At 42.1% G+C, this 20,471-nt stretch overlaps 1 protein-coding gene across 1 annotated transcript in view; it reads right to left on the bottom strand.

Annotated features, from left to right (window-relative positions):
• Positions 1–20,471, bottom strand: part of ESPNL (espin like) — a 78,240-nt gene that overhangs the window by 45,516 nt on the left and 12,253 nt on the right. The window contains exons 3-7 of the mRNA XM_029617322.1: positions 9,774–9,960; positions 7,736–7,918; positions 3,786–3,924; positions 2,802–2,862; positions 2,006–2,018 (exon numbers count right to left, since the gene is read on the bottom strand). Of these exons, the coding sequence (XP_029473182.1) occupies positions 2,006–2,018; positions 2,802–2,862; positions 3,786–3,924; positions 7,736–7,918; positions 9,774–9,960 (583 nt within the window). The remainder of the gene's footprint in view (positions 1–2,005; positions 2,019–2,801; positions 2,863–3,785; positions 3,925–7,735; positions 7,919–9,773; positions 9,961–20,471) is intronic.

The following is a 20,471-nucleotide window of genomic DNA, read 5'->3' as shown; positions in this document are numbered from 1 at the left end:
TCTAAAGCTCCTATAATGGCTGCCGTTCCCGTGTTCCGCGGGAGCGGGGCAGGCTGAGTACCACGAGGCAGCATCGGGGCGCCTGCACCACGGAACCGATGTGCCTGCCTCTCCCTGCTGCCAGCAGCCCCCGCTGACGGGCCCTCGCCCCCAGGAAGACACCGGGAGCAGAGGCTTTCTCTGAAGAGCCGTGCTGCCGGCTCTCCACAGGATTTGCAGGCATTGCCACGCTGAACAAGAAGGGTAGGCTGCGAAAATAAACCCCGGAGCCCAGGATTCCGAATAAGAGCAGCGCAGCTGACAAAAGCAACGTGTTCTGTTTCTATATTTTTTTTTTTTAATTCGCATTGGCCTCACCAGAGCACAACCCATGGTTATCTCTGGGCCAGGGGGGGTGGGACCGGCCCACCGGTAAATCCCCCCCAGTCACTCACTGGCTGCTGCTCCTGGTACACTGGAGTGAAGGGCAAAGCACACAGCAGGCTTACCACCGAGGAAAATGACTCTGCTCCTCGGGAGGCCCAGCTCTTTTTTTTTTTTTTTTTTGAAACTTTGTTTCAGCCAAACAAATTTAAAGGACTCCAGTCACTGCAACTCTCTTTTTTTCTCTTGTTTAGAATCAATTAGCCAGGACTGCAGGTTCTGCCACCTTCATCTGCTGGAGACAGAGAAATACTGAAGGGGCTGCAGGTGGCACACCCTACTTACAGGGGTGTCCTTCAAGTTTTTCTCTGTCTCCATCTGCTGGAAGGGAGGCATAGCCCAGCAGTCTGGGCTGATCCGGGTACATACAGGGAAACAGGGTTTTCTCCTTTTTCCCTGATTCCAAAGCAGAGCTCCAGCTGTAAGCCCCTGCCTCTGCAGAAGACCAGTCTCTTACTGGAGATCTGCCCCTGTTTTTAACCACTGCAGCGTTTCTGGAATTTCTTTCAACCAGGCATATAGAATGCAAGTATCTTTTCACTTATTTACACTAGCTTAACCAGTCAGTCATCCTTACAACATTTCTTCCAAGGCCAAATTTCCTCCAACATAAACAGGCACTGCATAGTTTGGATTACAAAAAAGCCCTGGTCTTCTACCTGGAGCAGACTGAAGCCCATAGAAAGTCCACCCAGCTTTTTGTTTCTTTTGATACCAGTAAACTGGGGATAGCCATTACCAAACAGACTCAATCTAATTGGCTAGCAGATTGCATCTCCTTCTTCACACCCAGTCAGGCTTGAATATGGTAGGCCATGACAAGCCTTACTCTGTCCGAGCCATGGCAGTGCCGATGGTTCATCTGCAATCACTCCTCATGGAGGCGATCTCCACATATTCACATCTCACTACTGTTTGAACAGGGATGGCTGAAGCTGGCTCTCTTAGGGTTCACTTGTCCCTAATTAAGGCTGTGACACCAAGATAGCAAAGTTGCTTACCTGTAACAAGTGTCCTCTGAAGATAGCAGGATGTCAGTCATCACATGTGGGATGACATCCGGCAGGAAAACTTATGTCAAAGTCTGTCCTGCATAATTTGTGCACTGTATTTGTTCTAGGTTGTCCCTCATAGGTTAAGTATAAAATAGAATAAACATTTGTTGCCAACAAAAGTAATAGTTTTACTCATTGGCACCGGCTGTTGTTGTTCCCCCCCTTTTCTTTGGGGGCAGCCTGTAGCCAGGGACTCCCCATGTGTGAGGACTGCCATCCTGTTTGTCCTCAGAGAAAGCAGAGTTGCTTACCTGTAACAGGTGTTCTCCAAGGACAGGCTGTCAGTCCTCACAAAACCTGCCCACCTCCCCACAAAGTTGTTATTTTTGTTTTCTGCTAAAATACGAGACTAAGGGGGCCCCCGTGTGGATGAGTAGTGAGGCACAGCCAAAGTTCTAGAAACTTTGACATAAGTGAGAAGTGAACCCTAAGAGAGCCAGCTTCAGACATCAGCCCTGATATCCTCATCCTAACCGGAAGAATAAAATGTGAGTTTGCTCTAAAATATTTAGCCAACCCTGAGATACCTGAAAGTCTGCTCTAAAATATAGAGAGCAGACCTGAGATATAATGCCCAGTCATTTTTCTCCCTAGTGCCCCTATTTGTGGAAGGGAACCCACAGTAAGGGATGCTTCTGCCTGAACTAAATAAATGAACCACAGTAATGAACAAAATAAATGAAAAGCAAAGAAAAGCGGGAGTCACACTACGGTGGGGGAGATAGCAATAAATGAGTTTAGCCTTCTCTCAATAAGATTCAACCACAACGGTAGTTGATATTCATCTAGTCTTTTCTTTCTGGATCTGGGAAAATAAAAGAAATGATGGGAGACTGGAACAAAACATGAGACAAGCACTCTGAGACCCAGAAGTCCAAGCTAGGCACTTCAGGGTAGCTATGGCTAGTACTCAGAATGGGAATCACTGATAATTACTATCATGAATTTACACAACACTATAATTTATTATATACTACAACATATACGTTGTTATATCTGCGAGCAATGGTTTGTAAGGGTAAGAAGTATATGATATATATTGAGATATAATGTGGATTTGTTATATGTATATACTTGTTTGTAGTGAAATCATGAGAAACTGATTTGACGGGGATTTGTGGATGTTCACGGGATTTTTGAAATGAGTAAGTATGATTTTAGAGGGTATATTGGGATAAGGGTGGTTGTGGATATAATTAAGATGGGTATTTATGTATGTGTATATTTTAGGTACTCGACCGTGAACAGGAATTTGTTCCCCGAGGAGATTGAGTTTGTTAAAGATTTCCCCTGAAGAAGCCCTGGTAGGGTGAAACAAGGCACCTTGTTGGGGTGAACATCATTGGAACGGGGGGGGGGGGGGGGGGGGGGGGGGTGAACATTACTGAAGTGGAATATTAATATATATCTTTTTGGAAACAGTGCAATGTTAATGTATTAGATGTCTAAATAGTGATTGAATCCTGAAGTATTGGGATGAATATCGGTGGAATGGGGGTGGAACGGGGTAATAACATAACATCAATGTATTAGATGTCTAAATAGCGATTGAGTACTGAAATACTAATTGTATTTTATGGGTGGGTTTAGGTTTTATGTGTATGAATGAATGTGAATGTGGATATGGGGTATTAAAGGGATAGGGGTAGGAGATGTTTGTAGAGTATTGTATTATATATGAATTATGTTACTTGAATATGACATTTCCACAGTTATAAGATGGATGAGGTCACTCATCATGTTTGATTAATGTGTATATTTTATACATAATGTGTGAATTGGTTGAAGTGCAATATAAATAAATAATAAAAATTTGAACAAATTATGCTTTTTCTTGTGTGGAATTACATATATGTTGTAGTGTATTTTGAATTATAGTGTTATGTAAATTCATGATAGTAATTATCAGTGATTCCTATTGTGTGATGATGTTGAAATTATTGGGGGGGGATCTGGAATATTCCTCTTAGTATTGTGCCAGATTAGTACTCAGAATGCTCAGGTGTCCTTTGTCGGTTCTGTTTCAGCATTCCTGTTCTTCCTTCCCTCCTACTGTACTGCACACTTAAGCAAGGATTAGTTGCATGGAGGGGAACATCGATCCTTGGACAGTTAGGGTTCTGTCTGTGGTCACCAGAGAGAAAGAAGGGCATACTGAAGACCAGTGGGGCAATCTTCACACTCTGACAAAAAGATGAACCCCTAGGGGAGGGGTGGACTAATCACGATGAGAGGACTCATTAACATACGAGGACATTTTCTCATAGATACAGAATAGCAGAAAAGCATTCGTGAATCGAGAGACATGTCTTACCTTATTTTCCATCTGTTGCAGGTACTGTGCACAATGTTTGTGTCCATTGTATGCTGCAAGGTTCCCTGCTGTGTATCCATCTCTGTCCAGGACCTTGGGATCCACCTGATGGGCAATCAAAGCTTGACAACACTGCAAGAGGGTACCATAAAGGAGTGTAAGCTGATGGGAGAACAGATCTCTCCCTGAAACAAGATTCTTCCTGGGAAATGTGACACTGGGACAAATCTAAGGCTGCTAATTTAAGGCTTATGCAACTACGTCTGGCATCACTCTCTGACACAGCCTAGAAAATAAGGGGCATATTAAAAAATGAATTTCCCCTATTCTATGCATAAGAATAAATCCTTCGGGGGTCAATTTTAAAAGACGCTCCAATTTTATAACATGTGCATGTCGCTGCATGCATGTTATAAAATACAATATCCACGCACGCATGCGTGCCCAATTTTATAATCCTGCCCCTATCCTTCCTTCCTTCCTCTTCCCCTCTCCTCCCCAACCGCTAAACTAAACCTATCTATCCCCAATTTTATTTTTAATACTTACTGCTCCTCTGGCGCAGAAGTAAACTCCATGCGCCGGCCGACTGCTGGTGCGCGCTTCCCTGGAGCAGCGTGTAATGGTGTTGTCCCGGCCTTCCCTCCACCCCACCCCTTTCTTCAGGCCCGGCACTCGTGTGCGTATCGGGGACTACCCGCGTGGCTGGGACCTTTCGAAAATGCGCAGCATGCGCAGGGCCCAGCCACACACGTAACCCCCAATTTTTACGCACATAGGGTTTTAAAATTGTGGTCGTTATTGAATAAGGCTTTATGGGTCAGGAAATAACTTCAGGCTTTTCATCTTCCACTTCCTATTTCCCATCCCATATTTTCCTCCTCCTGCTGTTACCAGATTCCTAGCCCCTGGACGCAGAAACCTTGCAGAAAAGCACTGATGCAGTTCAGAAATCAGCAAACTTGCCATACCATTGTTTCATAATGCTCCACGTAGACAGACTGGAGCATTACGAGTACTACTTAACACCTCTATAGCGCTACTTGACATATGCAGTGCTGTACAAAGTACATATAAGACACAGTCCCTGCTTGGTAGAGCTTACAGTCTAATCACAGCAAACAGAAGGCAAAAGAGACTTGGGGGAATTACATTTATTAGGATAATTTTTAAAACTTAATGAGGCTGTAAGCGGGACAATCAGGGGTTAAGATTTAAAATCAGCCTCAAAAAGTTGGGTTTTTACATGGGATTTAAATAAGGCAAGAGAGGGAGCATGGCATACCAGCTCAGGAAGTCTATTCCAAGCCACATGGTGCAGCCAGGTGGAAAGCAGGAAGTCGGGAATTAGCGGTAGAAGAAAAGGGCATAGATCAGAATGACTTGCCTGATGAGCAGAGTGCATGAGGAGGGGTGTAGAGAGAGATAAGAGAGGAGAGGTAGTGAGGAGCTGCAGAGTGAAGGCTCTTGTAGGAATATTATGACAACACAGCAAGAATGCTAGCAACGGCAGTAGTCAAAATAGCTCCGACTTCTGATAGACAACGACTGGCAAAAAAAAGTCTGCTGGATACTGAAATAGGTCATAAAATTGATCAATGCTAACAGTCCCTTTTGTGAAAGCACAAGATCCATTTTCTAAAAATTACAGTGACCTCAGCAACTCGGCCCGTTCATCCAATAATTGTCCTCGTCATTGAACTCAATTGCCTTGCCGTTGACCTGAGACCTGTTATCGATGTTAATGGCTGCTAGCGATTAATTATTGTTAACATGATTGCCTTGTTAAACCATTTGGATGCACAGGAATAAAAATCAAACAAGATGCAGCTAATAACTTTTTATTTGACTAACTTAGTGCATTTATGACAAGTTTCTGAAAGCTAAACTTCCTTCCTCAGGTTAGTACAGAATGAGCTGGGGATGATGTGGCCTGAATATACATGTGAAATTACAGGTTGTAGGCGCATTTCCATCTTGACACTCATCCTTTCATTTACAGCCCTTTATAGCTTTGAAAACAAATACCAGCACACTACCATTGTGATACAACCTGTAACTTACTTGTACCTTACTAGTGCCTCCAATACAGGCAACCTCATCCCGGGCTCATTCTGCATGGACCTCCTTGATAAAGGGAGCATAGCTCTCATAGCTTGCCACAGCTCAATAAAAAGGGAGCATCTGCAGCTTATTTGTTGACCTTTACTTCTGCCTGTTGAGAAGCAGAATGCTGTACTGTGAATAATAAAGCAAAGACAATGGCTCATTGAATATATCCTTTCTCTGCCTCCTGTAATGCAGTGTCTTTGTTCTCTCTTTGCACCTTTTCTCTGTGAGGGTTCTATGCACTTTTCCCCCCACATCCACGCCCTCCGTCTCTCTTCTGGGGCTTTGGTAGGCTGAAGCTTATTCGAACTGTGCTTGCTGTTCTCAGACTGCTGGGTAAAAAAAAAAATTATTACTATTTGCTACCAATAACTGAGTCGTGAGGTAGAAGACATCCCCTGTTTTAGCTTTTGCCTGTTTGCCTTGCCTTTCAAAATTTATCTGATAAGAACATAAGAATATAAGAAATTGCCATGCTGGGTCAGACCAAGGGTCCATCAAGCCCAGCATCCTGTTTCCAACAGAGGCCAAACCCAGGCCACAAGAGCCTGGCAATTACCCAAACACTAAGAAGATCCCATGCTACTGATGCAATTAATAGTAGTGGCTATTCCCTAAGTAAAATTGATTAATAGCCATTAATGGACTTCTCCTCCAAGAACTTATCCAAACCTTTTTTGAACCCAGCTACACTAACTGCACTAACCACATCCTCTGGCAACAAATTCCAGAGCTTTATTGTGCGTTGAGTGAAAAAGAATTTTCTCCGATTAGTCTTAAATGTGCTACTTGCTAACTTCATGGAATGCCCCCTAGTCCTTCTATTATTCGAAAGTGAAAATAACCGAGTCACATCTACTCGTTCAAGACCTCTCATGATCTTAAAGACCTCTATCATATCCTCCCTCAGCCGTCTCTTCTCCAAGCTGAACAGCCCTAATCTCTTCAGCCTATCCTCATAGGAAAGCTGTTCCATCCCCTTTATCATTTTGGTTGCCCTTCTCTGTACCTTCTCCATCGCAACTATATCTTTTTTGAGATGCGGCGACCAGAATTGTACACAGTATTCAAGGTGTGGTCTCACCATGGAGCGATATAGAGGCATTATGACATTTTCCGTTCTATTAACCATTCCCTTCCTAATAATTCCTAAAATTCTATTTGCTTTTTTGACTGCTGCAGCACACTGAGCTGACAATTTTAAATATTATCCACTATGATGCCTAGATCTTTTTCCTGCGTGGTAGCTCCTAATATGGAACCTAACATCGTGTAACTACAGCAACGGTTATTTTTCCCTATATGCAACACCTTGCACTTGTCCACATTAAATTTCATCTGCCATTTGGATGCCCAATCTTCATGTCTTGCAAGGTCCTCCTGCAAAGTATCACAGTCTGCTTGTGATTTAACTACTCTAAATAATTTTGTATCATCTGCAAATTTGATAACCTCACTCGTCGTATTCCTTTCCAGATCTGCAGGATGCTCTGGCATCCTGCAAAAATCAGGATGTGGCTGAGGAGAGGTAGGAACTCAGCAGCTGACAGCCAGGGTAAGCCACTGGCCTATGAGCAAGCTTATTTTATAAAATGGATGATTGCTGTAGCTAGTTATTTTTCTTAAACCTCAGCACAGTTATATGTCATCTGGAAAATCTGGACCTGATCTATGGCGGTCAGCTAGGATGCAGTCAAAGGTTTTGCAACATCATCTTGACCAATCAGGAACTAGGACTTCCCAGTCATTTTTTTTTTCTTAGGGTAAGGCCTACTTTTATCTTACAGTATTTGCTCCTCCTCACTTTCAGAAGGTGGACTTGCATGTGTCTTACCTGCAGTTGGCCATTTTCGGCCGCATCGTGCAGAGGAGTTCCTCCCCAAAAATCCTGCAGTACCTCAGATCCCATTATTAGGAGCTGCTCCAGAATGCGTGGGTGTCCTCCTCGGGCTGCAAAGTGCAGGGCCGTTGCTCCATCTGTGTCCTGGGCACTAAGGTTAATATCTGTGAAGGTGGCCTACATGAGGTGAAAAGGTAAAAACAAAAGTCCCCTGAATTTAGCTTCTGCAATGCAAGAGCTAAACAGGGCAGTGCCTAGCTTAGAAATGTGCAAAAGTTATTCAAAATGGGTATGTTGTTGAACAATTTGACAAACCTAAAAATGTTGAATTGCTCACTGAAACCTTTTCTGAAGGAAAAGGAAAAATTCTAAAGACGATGCAAGCATCCAAAGTAGGATTTGTTGCATCTGCTTCAGATTTTTAAAAAATCTGAAATAGAGTTTTGGGATTTCCTTCAAAATCTCATCCAGATTCACTAGGGGGAGTTGAATAAAGTTCTGCACAGGATCCGGGTGAAATTTGAAAATTCTGTCAAAATTCAAAACAGGTAGAAATCTGTCTGGTTCCAGTTGAACTACAAATTGTTTGCACATCCATAGACCTGCCTGTGAGGAGCCATAGATTACCTAAGGAACTGTTTACAACACAAGCAGTGCTCCTGAGTCATCATCCAGAGTAGCTCTCCTAACTCAGTCCTTGGGAAGTCAGAACATAAGAAGAGTGGCAAGTTTTATATGCAGGGAAAATAGATTTAGCATCTTCGGAGCTTTTGATTTTCCCTGCTTCTATTATCAAGCTGCTTCTGTTGAAGCCAAGCGATTGATCTCAAAGCTGTATGTAGGTGGATGGCCTGGTGTCTAAGAGGCAGTACAGGGTATTGCTCTGGGGAGGAACAGGTTTGAGTTCCAGATTTGGTGTTCCGTTCCCCGAGCTGGTTGGGGATGCTGCACTGGCATGATTGCAGGGTCTCAGAAGAAGCCTTGTACATGCCTCCCAACCAAGGACTGTTGCTGTGTTGGCTAGACTAGGTGACTTGAAAGAGTGTATAAAACAAGAGAAAAACATCCATGGGTAATTGCAAATGAAGGCTCATGTTGACAAATCCTGACCCATCCTGACCCTGACTGAACAAATCCTGACCATGACTGTCAAATCCTGACCGTGACTGAACTAGAAGCCTAAAAGAAGCAGGAGGAAACCCCTCCCCTGCTCCTCCCCCCCCCCCCCAAAAAAAAAAAGACTACAGGTGTGCTAGCACCAAGCTTTTAAACATCTGCTCCTTTCTAGTTAGCTACTGAAAGCCGAAGCCAGAAAGTCACTGGTTTCACTGCCAGATCCTGACACTACTGGATATCATGAGTAACCCCAGAGATAGTACTTGTTGTTCTAGGAAGATCTAAGTAAAATCTGAGATCTGAAGATGCTATACATTCTCAGGATATATCCCAGATGAACTCACATATTAGTAGGTAGAGGCAAAGTCAATCCATTTTCAACAAGTGAAAAGGATTCCCATTTATTCTACACCATTGCTACAAACCCCGGGATCTCCATTACCCCAAGAACATCATAAATCATGGCAAAAAAAGTGTAAAGTGAGTGCTTCCTGTATCCAAGTCGGAAGAGGGAGCTACATATATTTATGCCAGAAATCACAAAACATTTTGTGAAATGTCTAAACATTTTTTGAATGTTCTAGAGAAAACTTGGACAAAGCACAAAACATCTTTTGTGTTATCTCAAGATACACTATCTTTTTTCAGTCTAATCATCTCCACAGTATCCATGCCCACATCTTTCATATTATGCTCCATCTCAACCTATCAATAATGAACGAGTGCTAGGAGTACTGGGATCTGAACTTCCCTTCAAAAAACAGTATTTTATGAAAGCCCTATAGATTAATCTGGAATACTGAATAATGCTCAAATTAGCATCCTCTTCAAATCAGTTTAGCTTTGCTTTATAGTTTTCTCTTTTAAATAAAGTGACATTTTCTTGTATTGGTAGTGGTGAGAATTGGTGACTTACCAGCCAGATGATCAGAGGGTAGTGACCAGTGTAGGCCGCAGCATGCAACACTGTCATTCCATCATGTGCTCTCAAGTTGACATCAGCTGCACAGTCCTTCACCAGGTACTGGACAATGGTCACGTGACCCTCCTGGCAGGCAAGATAGAGAGGGGTCGCACCACTGCAGGTCTGTTTATTAACACAACTGAGAGGGTTGGAAAGGAAAGTGGGAAAAAAAAAAAAGATAAAAATAAATTGATAATTCTGAGCTGTTACTAGCACACTTGAAACCCTAAGTAGGAGAAATCAGAACAAGACAAATGGGAACTAAATACAAAGTAGAACCCAGGATGAGCATTTACAGAAAAAGGAGCAGGTCAAAATCTTAGGAGTTGTGACTGATGCAAATTTGACAATGAAATCATACATGGACAAGATCAGTAAGAGCTGTTTTTTTGTTGTTTTTTTTTATCTTCGTCAACTCTGTCAGCTGAAATCAACATTAAAAATAAGTGATTGCAACCTTTATTCATTCCTTAGTGATAAACCAGAAAAGAGAGAGCAGCAGAGGGACTTGAACTGTGATTGCCCTCACTTGGGCTCCCCCAAGACAGTCTGCTCTTTGCATTGCACCAGCACTTTCAGCCCCTTCTGAAACCCAGAGTAGAAGACTCCACCCCCTGATTGATATCATCAGTGGGGAGTAGCCTAGTGGTTAGAGCAGTGGGCTACAGACCAGGGTTTGAATACTGCTGTTGCTCCTTGTACAAACTTGTTTTTAGTAGTTTTAAGCTCCTGAAGAGCCAGCCTAGCTATCAGGGCCCTTCTACAACTACTGGGGGGGGGGGAGGGGGAAAGAGAGCCTAGCCATAATGCCCTCATACTAGGTAGGTATTTATACCACTATATGAGGCCTACCTAGTCAATCGAGGTGAGGTTTAGGTATTAGTGTAGGGGGTTAGGGGCCACTTTGACATTTAAAGTGAGACGTACGAACAGAACAGTGCTCTCTTGTGAAGATTTGGTGACCTTCGGAGTGAGGAAACTCACACAAAGATGAGATTTGTGCAAAGTTCTCTCAACCTAGCTTGAGAGAACTTTGCACAAATCTCATCTTTGTGTGAGTTTCCTCACTCCGAAGGTCACCAAATCTTCACAAGAGAGCACTGTTCTGTTCGTACGTCTCACTTTGAATGTCAAAGTGGCCCCTAACTCCCTATACTAATACCTAAACCTCACCTCGAGTGACTAGGTAGGCCTCATATAGAGGTCTAAATACCTACCTAGTATGAGGGCATTTTGGCTAGGTGTTCTCTCTCTCTCCCTCTCCCCTCCCCCAGTGGTTATAGGAGGCACTTATCACAAAGTGTGAAAAAGTTATCACAGTTTGCAGTAATACCTATGTGAAGCACTAAAATAGCACACTTTGCAATAAACTGCTATTATGATAAAAGATGCCCCTTTTCCTATTGCAGGCAATATTTAGTACATTTTGATAAATCCAGGCCTTAGATTGTAAGCTCTCTGGGGATAGGGAAATACCTACAGTATCTGAATGTAATCCACTTTGAAGCGCTGAAAAAAGTTTGAAAAGCGGAATATAAATCTAAATAAATAAATAAATGTCGCCAAGAGGTGGACACAGCTGCGGAGAAAAGGGCCACTTCAAAGGCAGGACAGCGGCAGTACATCGCCAAAGGGGCATGTTCCCATGTGTGCCCCTTCATGTGCAACTTTGTGGCAACCTGCGGTAACTAAGCTGATAAAGCAGACTATTTTGTTGTCTGTAGTCTATACTATGCTGTAGAAGATTTTAAAGTTGACTTTGTGTGTAATAGAGTTGTGCCTATTGATTCCTATGATGCAAGACTTGGTCTTGTATTAGATTTTAAATTGCATGATACGTGGGTATCTCAGTTCTTGGTTATTTATCAGTACCTTTTCAGGCAGGGGTAAATATTTACAAAATTCTTAGCAAAAATGAAATGGATTGCTTGTCTCACCTAGATCCCAGCCATTTAGTCAATTAAAGTAAACCTATTTATTTATTTGAAACTGGTTTTATTCAGCTTATAGCAATAAATCAAGCTAAGTGGAATACCTACAGTACCTGAATGTAATCCACTTTGAAGCACTGAAAAAAGTGTGAAAAGTGGAATATAAATCTAAATAAATAAATAAATTACACTGAAAATCATAACAATCTTAAAATAAGACTAATGCACGGTCAGTTGGATCTAAACTAGCTAGCAATGCTGATCTAATTGTAGAGTAGGAGTTAGATATCCTTTGCATTACAGAATGCTGGCTACAGCAAAACAATGTAGTTATTCTGACACAGCAATGTCCGCTGGGCTCCAGTAGTTATTCTCAGCCTTACCCGGAAGGGAAGGGAAGAGGGGTAGTTATAGTTATTAGGAATGGAATTATACTCTATCAGGTGATGGTCAGTCAACCTGATGGAGTAGAATGCCTTCTAATTGAAATAGGCAATATTAAAAAACTGAGTGTTTTACTTGTATACTGTCGCCTCCCCCCCCCCCCCCCCAAAAAAAAATACAAAAACCCTAAACATTATGGGCTACAAGTAAGGGAGTTGCTCTAACAGATTCATATGTTCAGCTCTATCTGCTGGTCCTTGGAGATTTTAACTTATTTATTTATTTACTTACCATTTTTATAGACCGACATTCATTGGGAACATCACATTGGTTTCCAGAGAACAAATAATGCAGCGTAACAGAGCTTTACAATAAACTTAATTTGAAATTGGGGGGGGGGGGGGGATGTATTAAAACTATAACAGGAAAACTTACACACGGATAGGCATATGTCTAGTTTAACCTCTAACTTCTTAACTACATTATCTTAGCAAAGCTTCCATCAGCTAATAGTTGAATCAACACAAGATAAGGGACATATTTTAGACTTATTTACACACAAATTAGCTTCCATAAACTGGAAAATTGAAGATATTTTATCAGACAAATAAGAACATAAGAACTGCCATACCAGGTCAGATCAAAGGTCCATCAAGGCCAATATTCTGTTTCCAATAGTGGCCAATCTAGATCACAAATACCTGGCAGGATTCCAAATAGATAAACTCATGATACTTATGCCCCGGGAAAAGCAGTGGCTTAGTCAGACCATTTTCAAATATCTTTTTCAGTCAGTGGCTCTGTTTCCTTTCATACCTTTGCAGATCTCAATTAAAGGTTATACCTTTGATTTTTGGATGCAGTAAATGAAGATCTTCTGATAGACCAATTAGTCAATACTTGGCATTCTATTAGTGGACAAGGAGACGACAAAAGTTCCCCAAGGAAGGAATACATACATCTATAGCGAAAGTTAGCCCTATGATTCACCATTAATCTTTGAGACCAGAAAACGAAGGGTCAGAAATTTGAAAGCATAAACATAAGAAGCATAAGAGACATGAAGCAAAAAATACTGAGGCCAATATTCAAAAGATTTGATTGGATAACTTTGGGAGTTCCAAATCTTTGGTTTTAAAATTTCCCCCCTGCACAGTGGGTAAATTTTGCCAAGGTAAATTGTTGAGCAGATAAAATTTAGGAACCTAAGAAGAAGCGGGTTAGGAGGCATTCTAAGGGTGCAGCAAAACTTTAGCTGGAAGAGCTTTCCAGTACTTTCTGGCTAAAGATACCCAGACATGTTTAACTGGGCTCAAGGGCAGATCTAAAGTTAACTGGATAACTTTATTCGGTTAACTTTATCCAGATATATTCAGTGGCACTTAATACCCAGCTAAGGACCTCTGAATATCTGGAAAAAGTTAATCAGATAAAGATATCTGGTTAACTTTGCTGCTTGCAAATGAGTATCTTAAAAAAAAAAAAAGAATCACAGAATTGAGAAAAGACAATGAGAGAAATACATAAATGCAGAATAAAATCCTCAAACAAAAATAGAAAAAGAAATTAAAGACAGAAATAGAAATAAAACATGGATTGCAAAATACTAGAATGAAGAGAAATGCCAATAAGAAAGGAGAAGAAGAGAAGGCAGAATGGAATAAAAAAAAGGGATCTGGAGAAAAAGAGGAAAAACAAGACCAAAGACTGTAATTGAAAATGATTAATGTGTTATATTACAATATAAAATGCTGACGAAGGAGAAGGTTAGCGATGTGCCTGATTACGGAGAGGGTGTTTTTTCGTGCTTGAGTTCTGGTGGATTTTTTTCTATAGAGTATATTTACAGTAATTAAGAATCTTTAAACAGTATACATTCCTGATTTTATAACCATATTCAATTTTTTTTTTGCTGCCATTAAAATTAAACTGTTGTATATTACTGTAGGAATCTATAATTTTAAAACATGGGATTTTGGAATATCTACATTTTAAAAAAACATGTTTTTCAAGATTCAGAAACAAACATTTGGATGGTTGGTATTCAAGAAGTTTTGGTAAGGCTATTCTTATCCCCCTTTAATAAATTCTTGATTGCTTGCAAATCTCAGGGTGAATGATACACAGTAACACAAATGTTCCCAGGTTAGAGAGGAAGTCAGATGAGACTATTAGACTGTAACACAATTCTTTCTGGTAAACATTGAAAAAACACTTGTTCCCTGTGATCCTAACAAGCGAATACGTGGGGATGTCATGTGATAGCACAGTAACTAGACACCACACACTGCTGACACACTTCTACATTTACAATAATAAAAGAGCTCCTGGCGCATACTCATTTCTACTTTGTTCTACTTTGAAATTCAGTTAAATGACCTTACTGCATTACATATTCCCCGATGCGGCTATTTCCAAAATATCAGCTATTGTTGGAGTCAGATTTGGGATATGGATATTGTCTGTGTTTGGATGTCAACATTTTGTAGACTGTGGACTGTTCGAGCCAAACTCAACGCATCTTTGAGTGTACCCTGTGAGCAGATCCATCTTTTTAAGTGCAAATTTAAAAAATACACAAAAAAAATACCATAAAATAGACGGTCTTCTCTTGATGGTAGATGACCAATATGACTTGCCAGCATCAGTTGAATTGCTAGTGTCTCCCGGCTTTCTGATACCCCAAGATTTTAACACTCTGTGTTGACTGATCTTTTATATTGTTTTTGTGGTGCCTTATTTATTTAAATATTTTTTCTATAATATTTGAGAGTCTAGCTTACCTACCTCTGTTTTGATTTTCAACACATCTACATTTGCCATGGCATCTGAGGAGAACTCAGAGGAGTCCTACCACATAAACCCTGCATTCATCATTCTTCCAGACTGATATTTGCCCTTAGCACGGTGAAACCTGCAACTTCTTATATGTTAGAGGCACTAATCTTCAACTAATCAGACTTCCCAGAGACAACTCAGTTTAAGAACCTCTGCCACAAGCAGACATTTAAGTAAATTTCTTCAGAAGCAACATATCTTTAAGCTGCCATGGCCAGCTTTGTTAGGGACTGCATGAAAACATTAATGCTGGCATAGCCTAGATACTGCCCCAAAACAGGAAAACTATGAAAATCCACAAAGCTTCTCTCTTATAAAGTTGGTCACCTGATTTGGCAACTCAGTTTGACTGTTCTGCTAGCAAAGATGTGTAATCTCATAGAGGCCAATATATATATATATATATTGGCCTCTATAAGAAAAAAAATATAATAATAATAATAGTTTCCCTCCAAGGCCACTCCGAAATCGGAGCGGCCTCGGAGGGAACTTTTTTCTGGCCCTCCCCCACCTTCCTCTCCCCTCCCTTACCTAACCCACTCCCCAGCCCTAACTAAACCTCCCCCTACCTTTGTTAAGAAAGTTATGCCTGCCTGAGGCAGGCGTAACTTGCGCGCGCTGGCAGGCTGCCGTGCACATTCCCCAGCCCAGGGGCTGGTTCAGAGACCTCGGCCATGCCCCCAGAATGCCCCTGAGCCGGCACCACGCCCACGGCCCTGCCCCCGGAATGCCCCTGAATGCCGCACTGCCCCCGACACCCCCCCCCCAAGCAAAGCCCCGGGACCTACGCGCGTCCCGGGGCTTTGTACGTGCTGGCGGCCTATGCAACATAGGCATGCCGGCACGCAGGGCTTTTAAAATCTGCCCCTAAGTGTTTTTACTCCAATGCAAGATCTGGTGCAAGGGGTAACAGTGGAGAAGCCACTTGAAAACAGTGATAATGCAATCAAATTTGAGGTATCACAGGAGGAAAAATAAATAAAACTAGTGAAATAATATATAACTTTAAAAAGGGAGACTATGGTAAGATAAGAAAACTAGCTAAGAAGAAACTAAAAAGAGCAGTTAAAAGGGCTAAAAGACTGTATGAGGTATGGAGATTCTTTAAAAACCATCTTGGAAGCCCAGATAAAATATATTCCACAAATTAAAAAGATCAAAAGAAGAACAAGCATTTACTGGAATAGCTAAATGTTGTGAAAGAGGCAATAAAAGCCAAAAAGGCATATCTTAAAAAATGGAAAGTAGGACTTAATGAAGAAACTAGAAAAGTATAAAAGCATTGCCAAATTAGATGTTAAACTTTAATAAACCAGGCAAAAAGAGATTCTGAGGAAATATTTGCAGAAGAGACAAAGGGAGTTAGTTGTGCTATTAAATGATTGGACAGTAAGGGGTACTCATGGAGAATAAGATCATAGCAGAAAAAATAAATGAATCTTTGTTTCAGTCTTTACTGGGGAGAATGTTGTGGAGATACCCAGCCCTGAACCATTCTTTGTAGGTGATGATTCAGATAAACTGAATCAAATTATGCTGAATGCATATGCACTGAGGCATGCATGCACTTCATCACACACATGAAGAAATGTGACAAAGTAGCATTCCTTTGTGTACTCCTTCATGTATGCATTCAAGCATGTAAATCTCCTATTCCTTCAATTGGTCCTTCTACAGATGTCCTGTTTTTTCCATCCCTGTGGTTTTGGGCTTAGGTAAATTTGGTAACTTGTGCTGCCAGAAAGATTGTAAATATTCTCATCAAGTTCCATCTCTGCTTTCAGTTTCCCTACTCTCAGGTCTGTTTCAATGTTCTAGCACAGCATCCTTTAGATCTACCTTATGTATTCTTTTGGTAAATGCTCAGTCAATAACAAAATGATACCTGTGATATTTCATAAGAGATCATTCGCTTGCATTGCATTTGTACTGCTGAGATCTGGCTGACTGAGGCCACCTTGGTAATACCTTCCCAGCTGTATTCATCAGAGTATGTTATCTCTCAGCCACATAGTCTAAAGCCCTGGGCATCTCTTGATTATTTTCAAATGTTCATTGAATTTATCACGTGTTATAACTGACATTGTCTTTCTATGAAGTCAATATAATAAGACCCGCGGTGAAATTGGTGCTAGTTGTCAGCATGTATTTTTTTTAGCACGCGCAACAAAAGCAGAAACTTCTGCAGGATGGAATAAAGAACAGGTATGCAAAGGAAATGCATGCAAAATTTCAATGCAAAAGTAAAACCTATGGGGCGGATTTTCAAAGGTTACGCGCGTATATTACTCGTGTAACCCCGAAAACCCGCTCCTGTACGTGCCGAGCCTATTTTACATAGGCCCGGCTACGCGCACAAGCCCCGGGACGCGCGTATGTCCCGGGGCTTGAAAAAAGGGGTGGGGAGTGAGCGGGGTGGGGCGGTCCAGGGACAGGGCGGGGGTGGGCCCGAGGCCTCCGGCACAGCGGCCGGCGCATGCAACTACGCCTGTCCAGAGGCAGGCGCAACTTATTTAACAAAGGTAAGGGGGGATTTAGATAGGGCTGGGGGCGGGTTAGATAGGGGAAGGGAGGGGAGGGGAAGGTGGGGGGAGGCGGAAGGAAAGTTATCTCCGATTTCAGAGCGGCCTCGGAGGGAACGGGGAAAGCCATTGGGGCTCCCCTAGGGCTCGGCGAGCGCAAGGTGCGCAAGTATGCACCCCCTTGCACCTGCCGACCCCGGATTTTAAACATGCGTGCGGCTGCGCGCACATGTTATAAAATCAGGTGTAGATTTGTACGCGCCGGGTTGCACGCACAAATCTACGCTCACATGTATCTTTTAATATCTGCCCCTATGTGAAAACACATGCAGAAATGCGCGTTCACTGCCCTATGTAATAAACCACGCAGAAACCCCTTCACGTTCCATCTCAAACTGGTTTCATCTGAAGAGATTTCATTAGTCATAGGCAAAATGAATACTTCATCATGCCTTCTTAATGTCTGTTCCATGACTATGCAATGATATTAGTACTTTCGTTGCTAAAATTGTTAATCTCTGACTTGTATCTGTAATTGTACTACCAAGCCTGAAGCAGGCATAAATAAGATCTGTGTTAAAAAAAAACCCAAAAACCCTCCCTTCAACCATTTTGTCACTTTCATTTATGGCTAAGGTTCTTGAGGTTATTGTCTTAAACCAGCTTAATGACTGTCATGCGATACAATGCTTACAAAAGCTGAACTGATGGAGATCTAGTAGTATGGGAACCTTACTTCTTCATAGCCTAGATACCATCCAATATGGGTTTGATAGCGGCACCTGTTATGTCATGGTCCTTTTTGACGTATACTACTACTACTTAGCATTTCTGTAGTGCTACATGACATATGCAGAGCAGCATTTGACACTCTAAATTACTGCATATTATTGTCTATTCTAAATTAATTGGTATCTCTAGTTTGATTCATACCTGACCAGGTCTGTACGGCAAGTGAGGATTGGCTCTTTGATCTCCTCATGGCAACCTATTACCTTTGGAGTTCCTCAGGGGTCAGTATTATCAGCTTCTTTATTTTAACATCTGTGTGTCCCCACTGTGCAAGCTGTTGGCCAACCTAGGCATTAATTATAAGCTATACTCAGATGACACCCAGGAGGCAGTTGGTTCAGGTGAAGCCATAGCCTGGTTTATGATAAGTGCGCTCTCCAGCTATCAGTGCAGACCTTGTGGGCTCCTCCCTGAGGCAGCATCAACTGTGCTGCAGCACTAAAGGCTCATGTTCACAATGCTCTTTACACTAGGGTTCTAAAGGAAATCAAATATTTAATTGCAGATCTGCTACTGGCAATCTGTAACTTATTCAAATTTGTCTCTATACCTGAGGACTGGAGGATAACAAACGTAATGCCAATTTTCAAACAAGGTTCCACGGTGACCCAAGTAACTATAGACCAGTGAGTCTGATGTTGCTGTTGGGTAAAATAATGGAAACTATTGTTAAGAGTAAAATTACTGGTCATTTGGATAAACATGGCTTAATGGGGAAGATCCAGTATATATTTGGTAAAGATAGGTTGTGCCTTGCTAACCCATTATAATTCTTTGAAGCCATGAATAAGCATGTGGTTAAAGATGAGCCAACTGATACAGTGTTTTTAGATTTTCAGAAGGTGTTTGATAAAGTCGCTCATAAGAGACGCCTTAAAAAACTAAAAGAATTGTGGGATAGGAGGCCTTGTCTAGTGTGGATTAGTAAAAAGGAAACAAAGAATAGGACTAAATGGTGAAAATAGGACTAAATGGTCAGTTTTTCCAAGAAAGAGAGGTAAATAATGGAGTGCTCCATGGATCTGTACTGAGACTGGTGTTGTTTAAGTTATTCATTAATGATCTGAAAAAGGGAGCAACAATGAAGTGATCAAATTTGCAGATGATACAAAAACATTCAAAGTAGTTAATACACAAGCAGACTGTGAGGAACTGCAGAAGGATCTTGCAAGATGGGGAGACTGGACTTCTAAATGGCATATGAAATTTAATGTGGACAAGTGCAAGCGATGTATTTAAGGAAAAATAATCCAAATTTCAAGTACACAGTACTGGCTTGTGTATTAGAAGTCATCACCCAGGAAAAGGATCTTGAAGTTACTGTGGACAATACATTGAAATCGTCCGCTTGGTGTGTGACAGTGGTCGTAAAAACAATAGGGATGTGCATTTGTTTTAAACAATTTGCAAAATGTGACAAATAAGGACAATTTATTGCATTCTGGGGCCCTGGAATGAATTAAGGGCCTCCCCAAATGAAGCAAATCTTATTCGTGCAATTTGTTTAAAACATCTGGTTGGGCCTAGGACTAGGCCCGAAGTCAGGCACTCACCTAGGACATCAGTCAAGGCCCAAAACAGGCACCTCAGCCTACACCCGAGAGCAACGCCGGCGCCTTGGCCTAAGCTTAGGCCCGAAGTCAGGGCCTTATCTAGAGCATAGGCCAAGGCCCAAAACAGGGGCCATGGCCTAGGCCCGCGTGTGATGCCGAGGTCTCAGCCTAGGCACAGGCTGAAGCAAGGCCTCGGCCGAGACTGGAGCCCCTCGAACACTTATCTGATTTGTCAGGTATCCAAAGGAAATGGCCAGGCCAGATCCCAATGCCTAGGCCTCAGCCTGACATAACAGGCCAGCCTGGAGGCCGGTTTCTGATGCCTGGGCCTAGGCCCAGGCCCAACACAGCAGCCCATTCCGGAAGCTGGGTCCTGATACTAGAGCCTCAGATCAAACCCAGGCCCAAAGCTGGGGCCTGGCCTGCAGGCCAGGTCCCAATGCCTGGCCTCAGCCTAGGGTCAGGCCCAGGCCTGGAGCCCCGCCCTCAGAGCTCAGATGATCACATTCTTTTCTTTCTTCTTAATCTGATGCTGTCCACTGGGGTTGTGCTGGAGTTAATTAACTCTGGTTCATCCTCCTCAGTGGACGGCATCATTTTGATGTACAGTGTCAGTTTAAGAAGAAAAAA

This window comes from Rhinatrema bivittatum, chromosome 9 (assembly GCF_901001135.1).
Source record: "Rhinatrema bivittatum chromosome 9, aRhiBiv1.1, whole genome shotgun sequence".
In the NCBI taxonomy this organism is placed as follows: domain Eukaryota; kingdom Metazoa; phylum Chordata; class Amphibia; order Gymnophiona; family Rhinatrematidae; genus Rhinatrema; species Rhinatrema bivittatum.
This window is presented reverse-complemented; position numbering and strand designations above follow the sequence as displayed.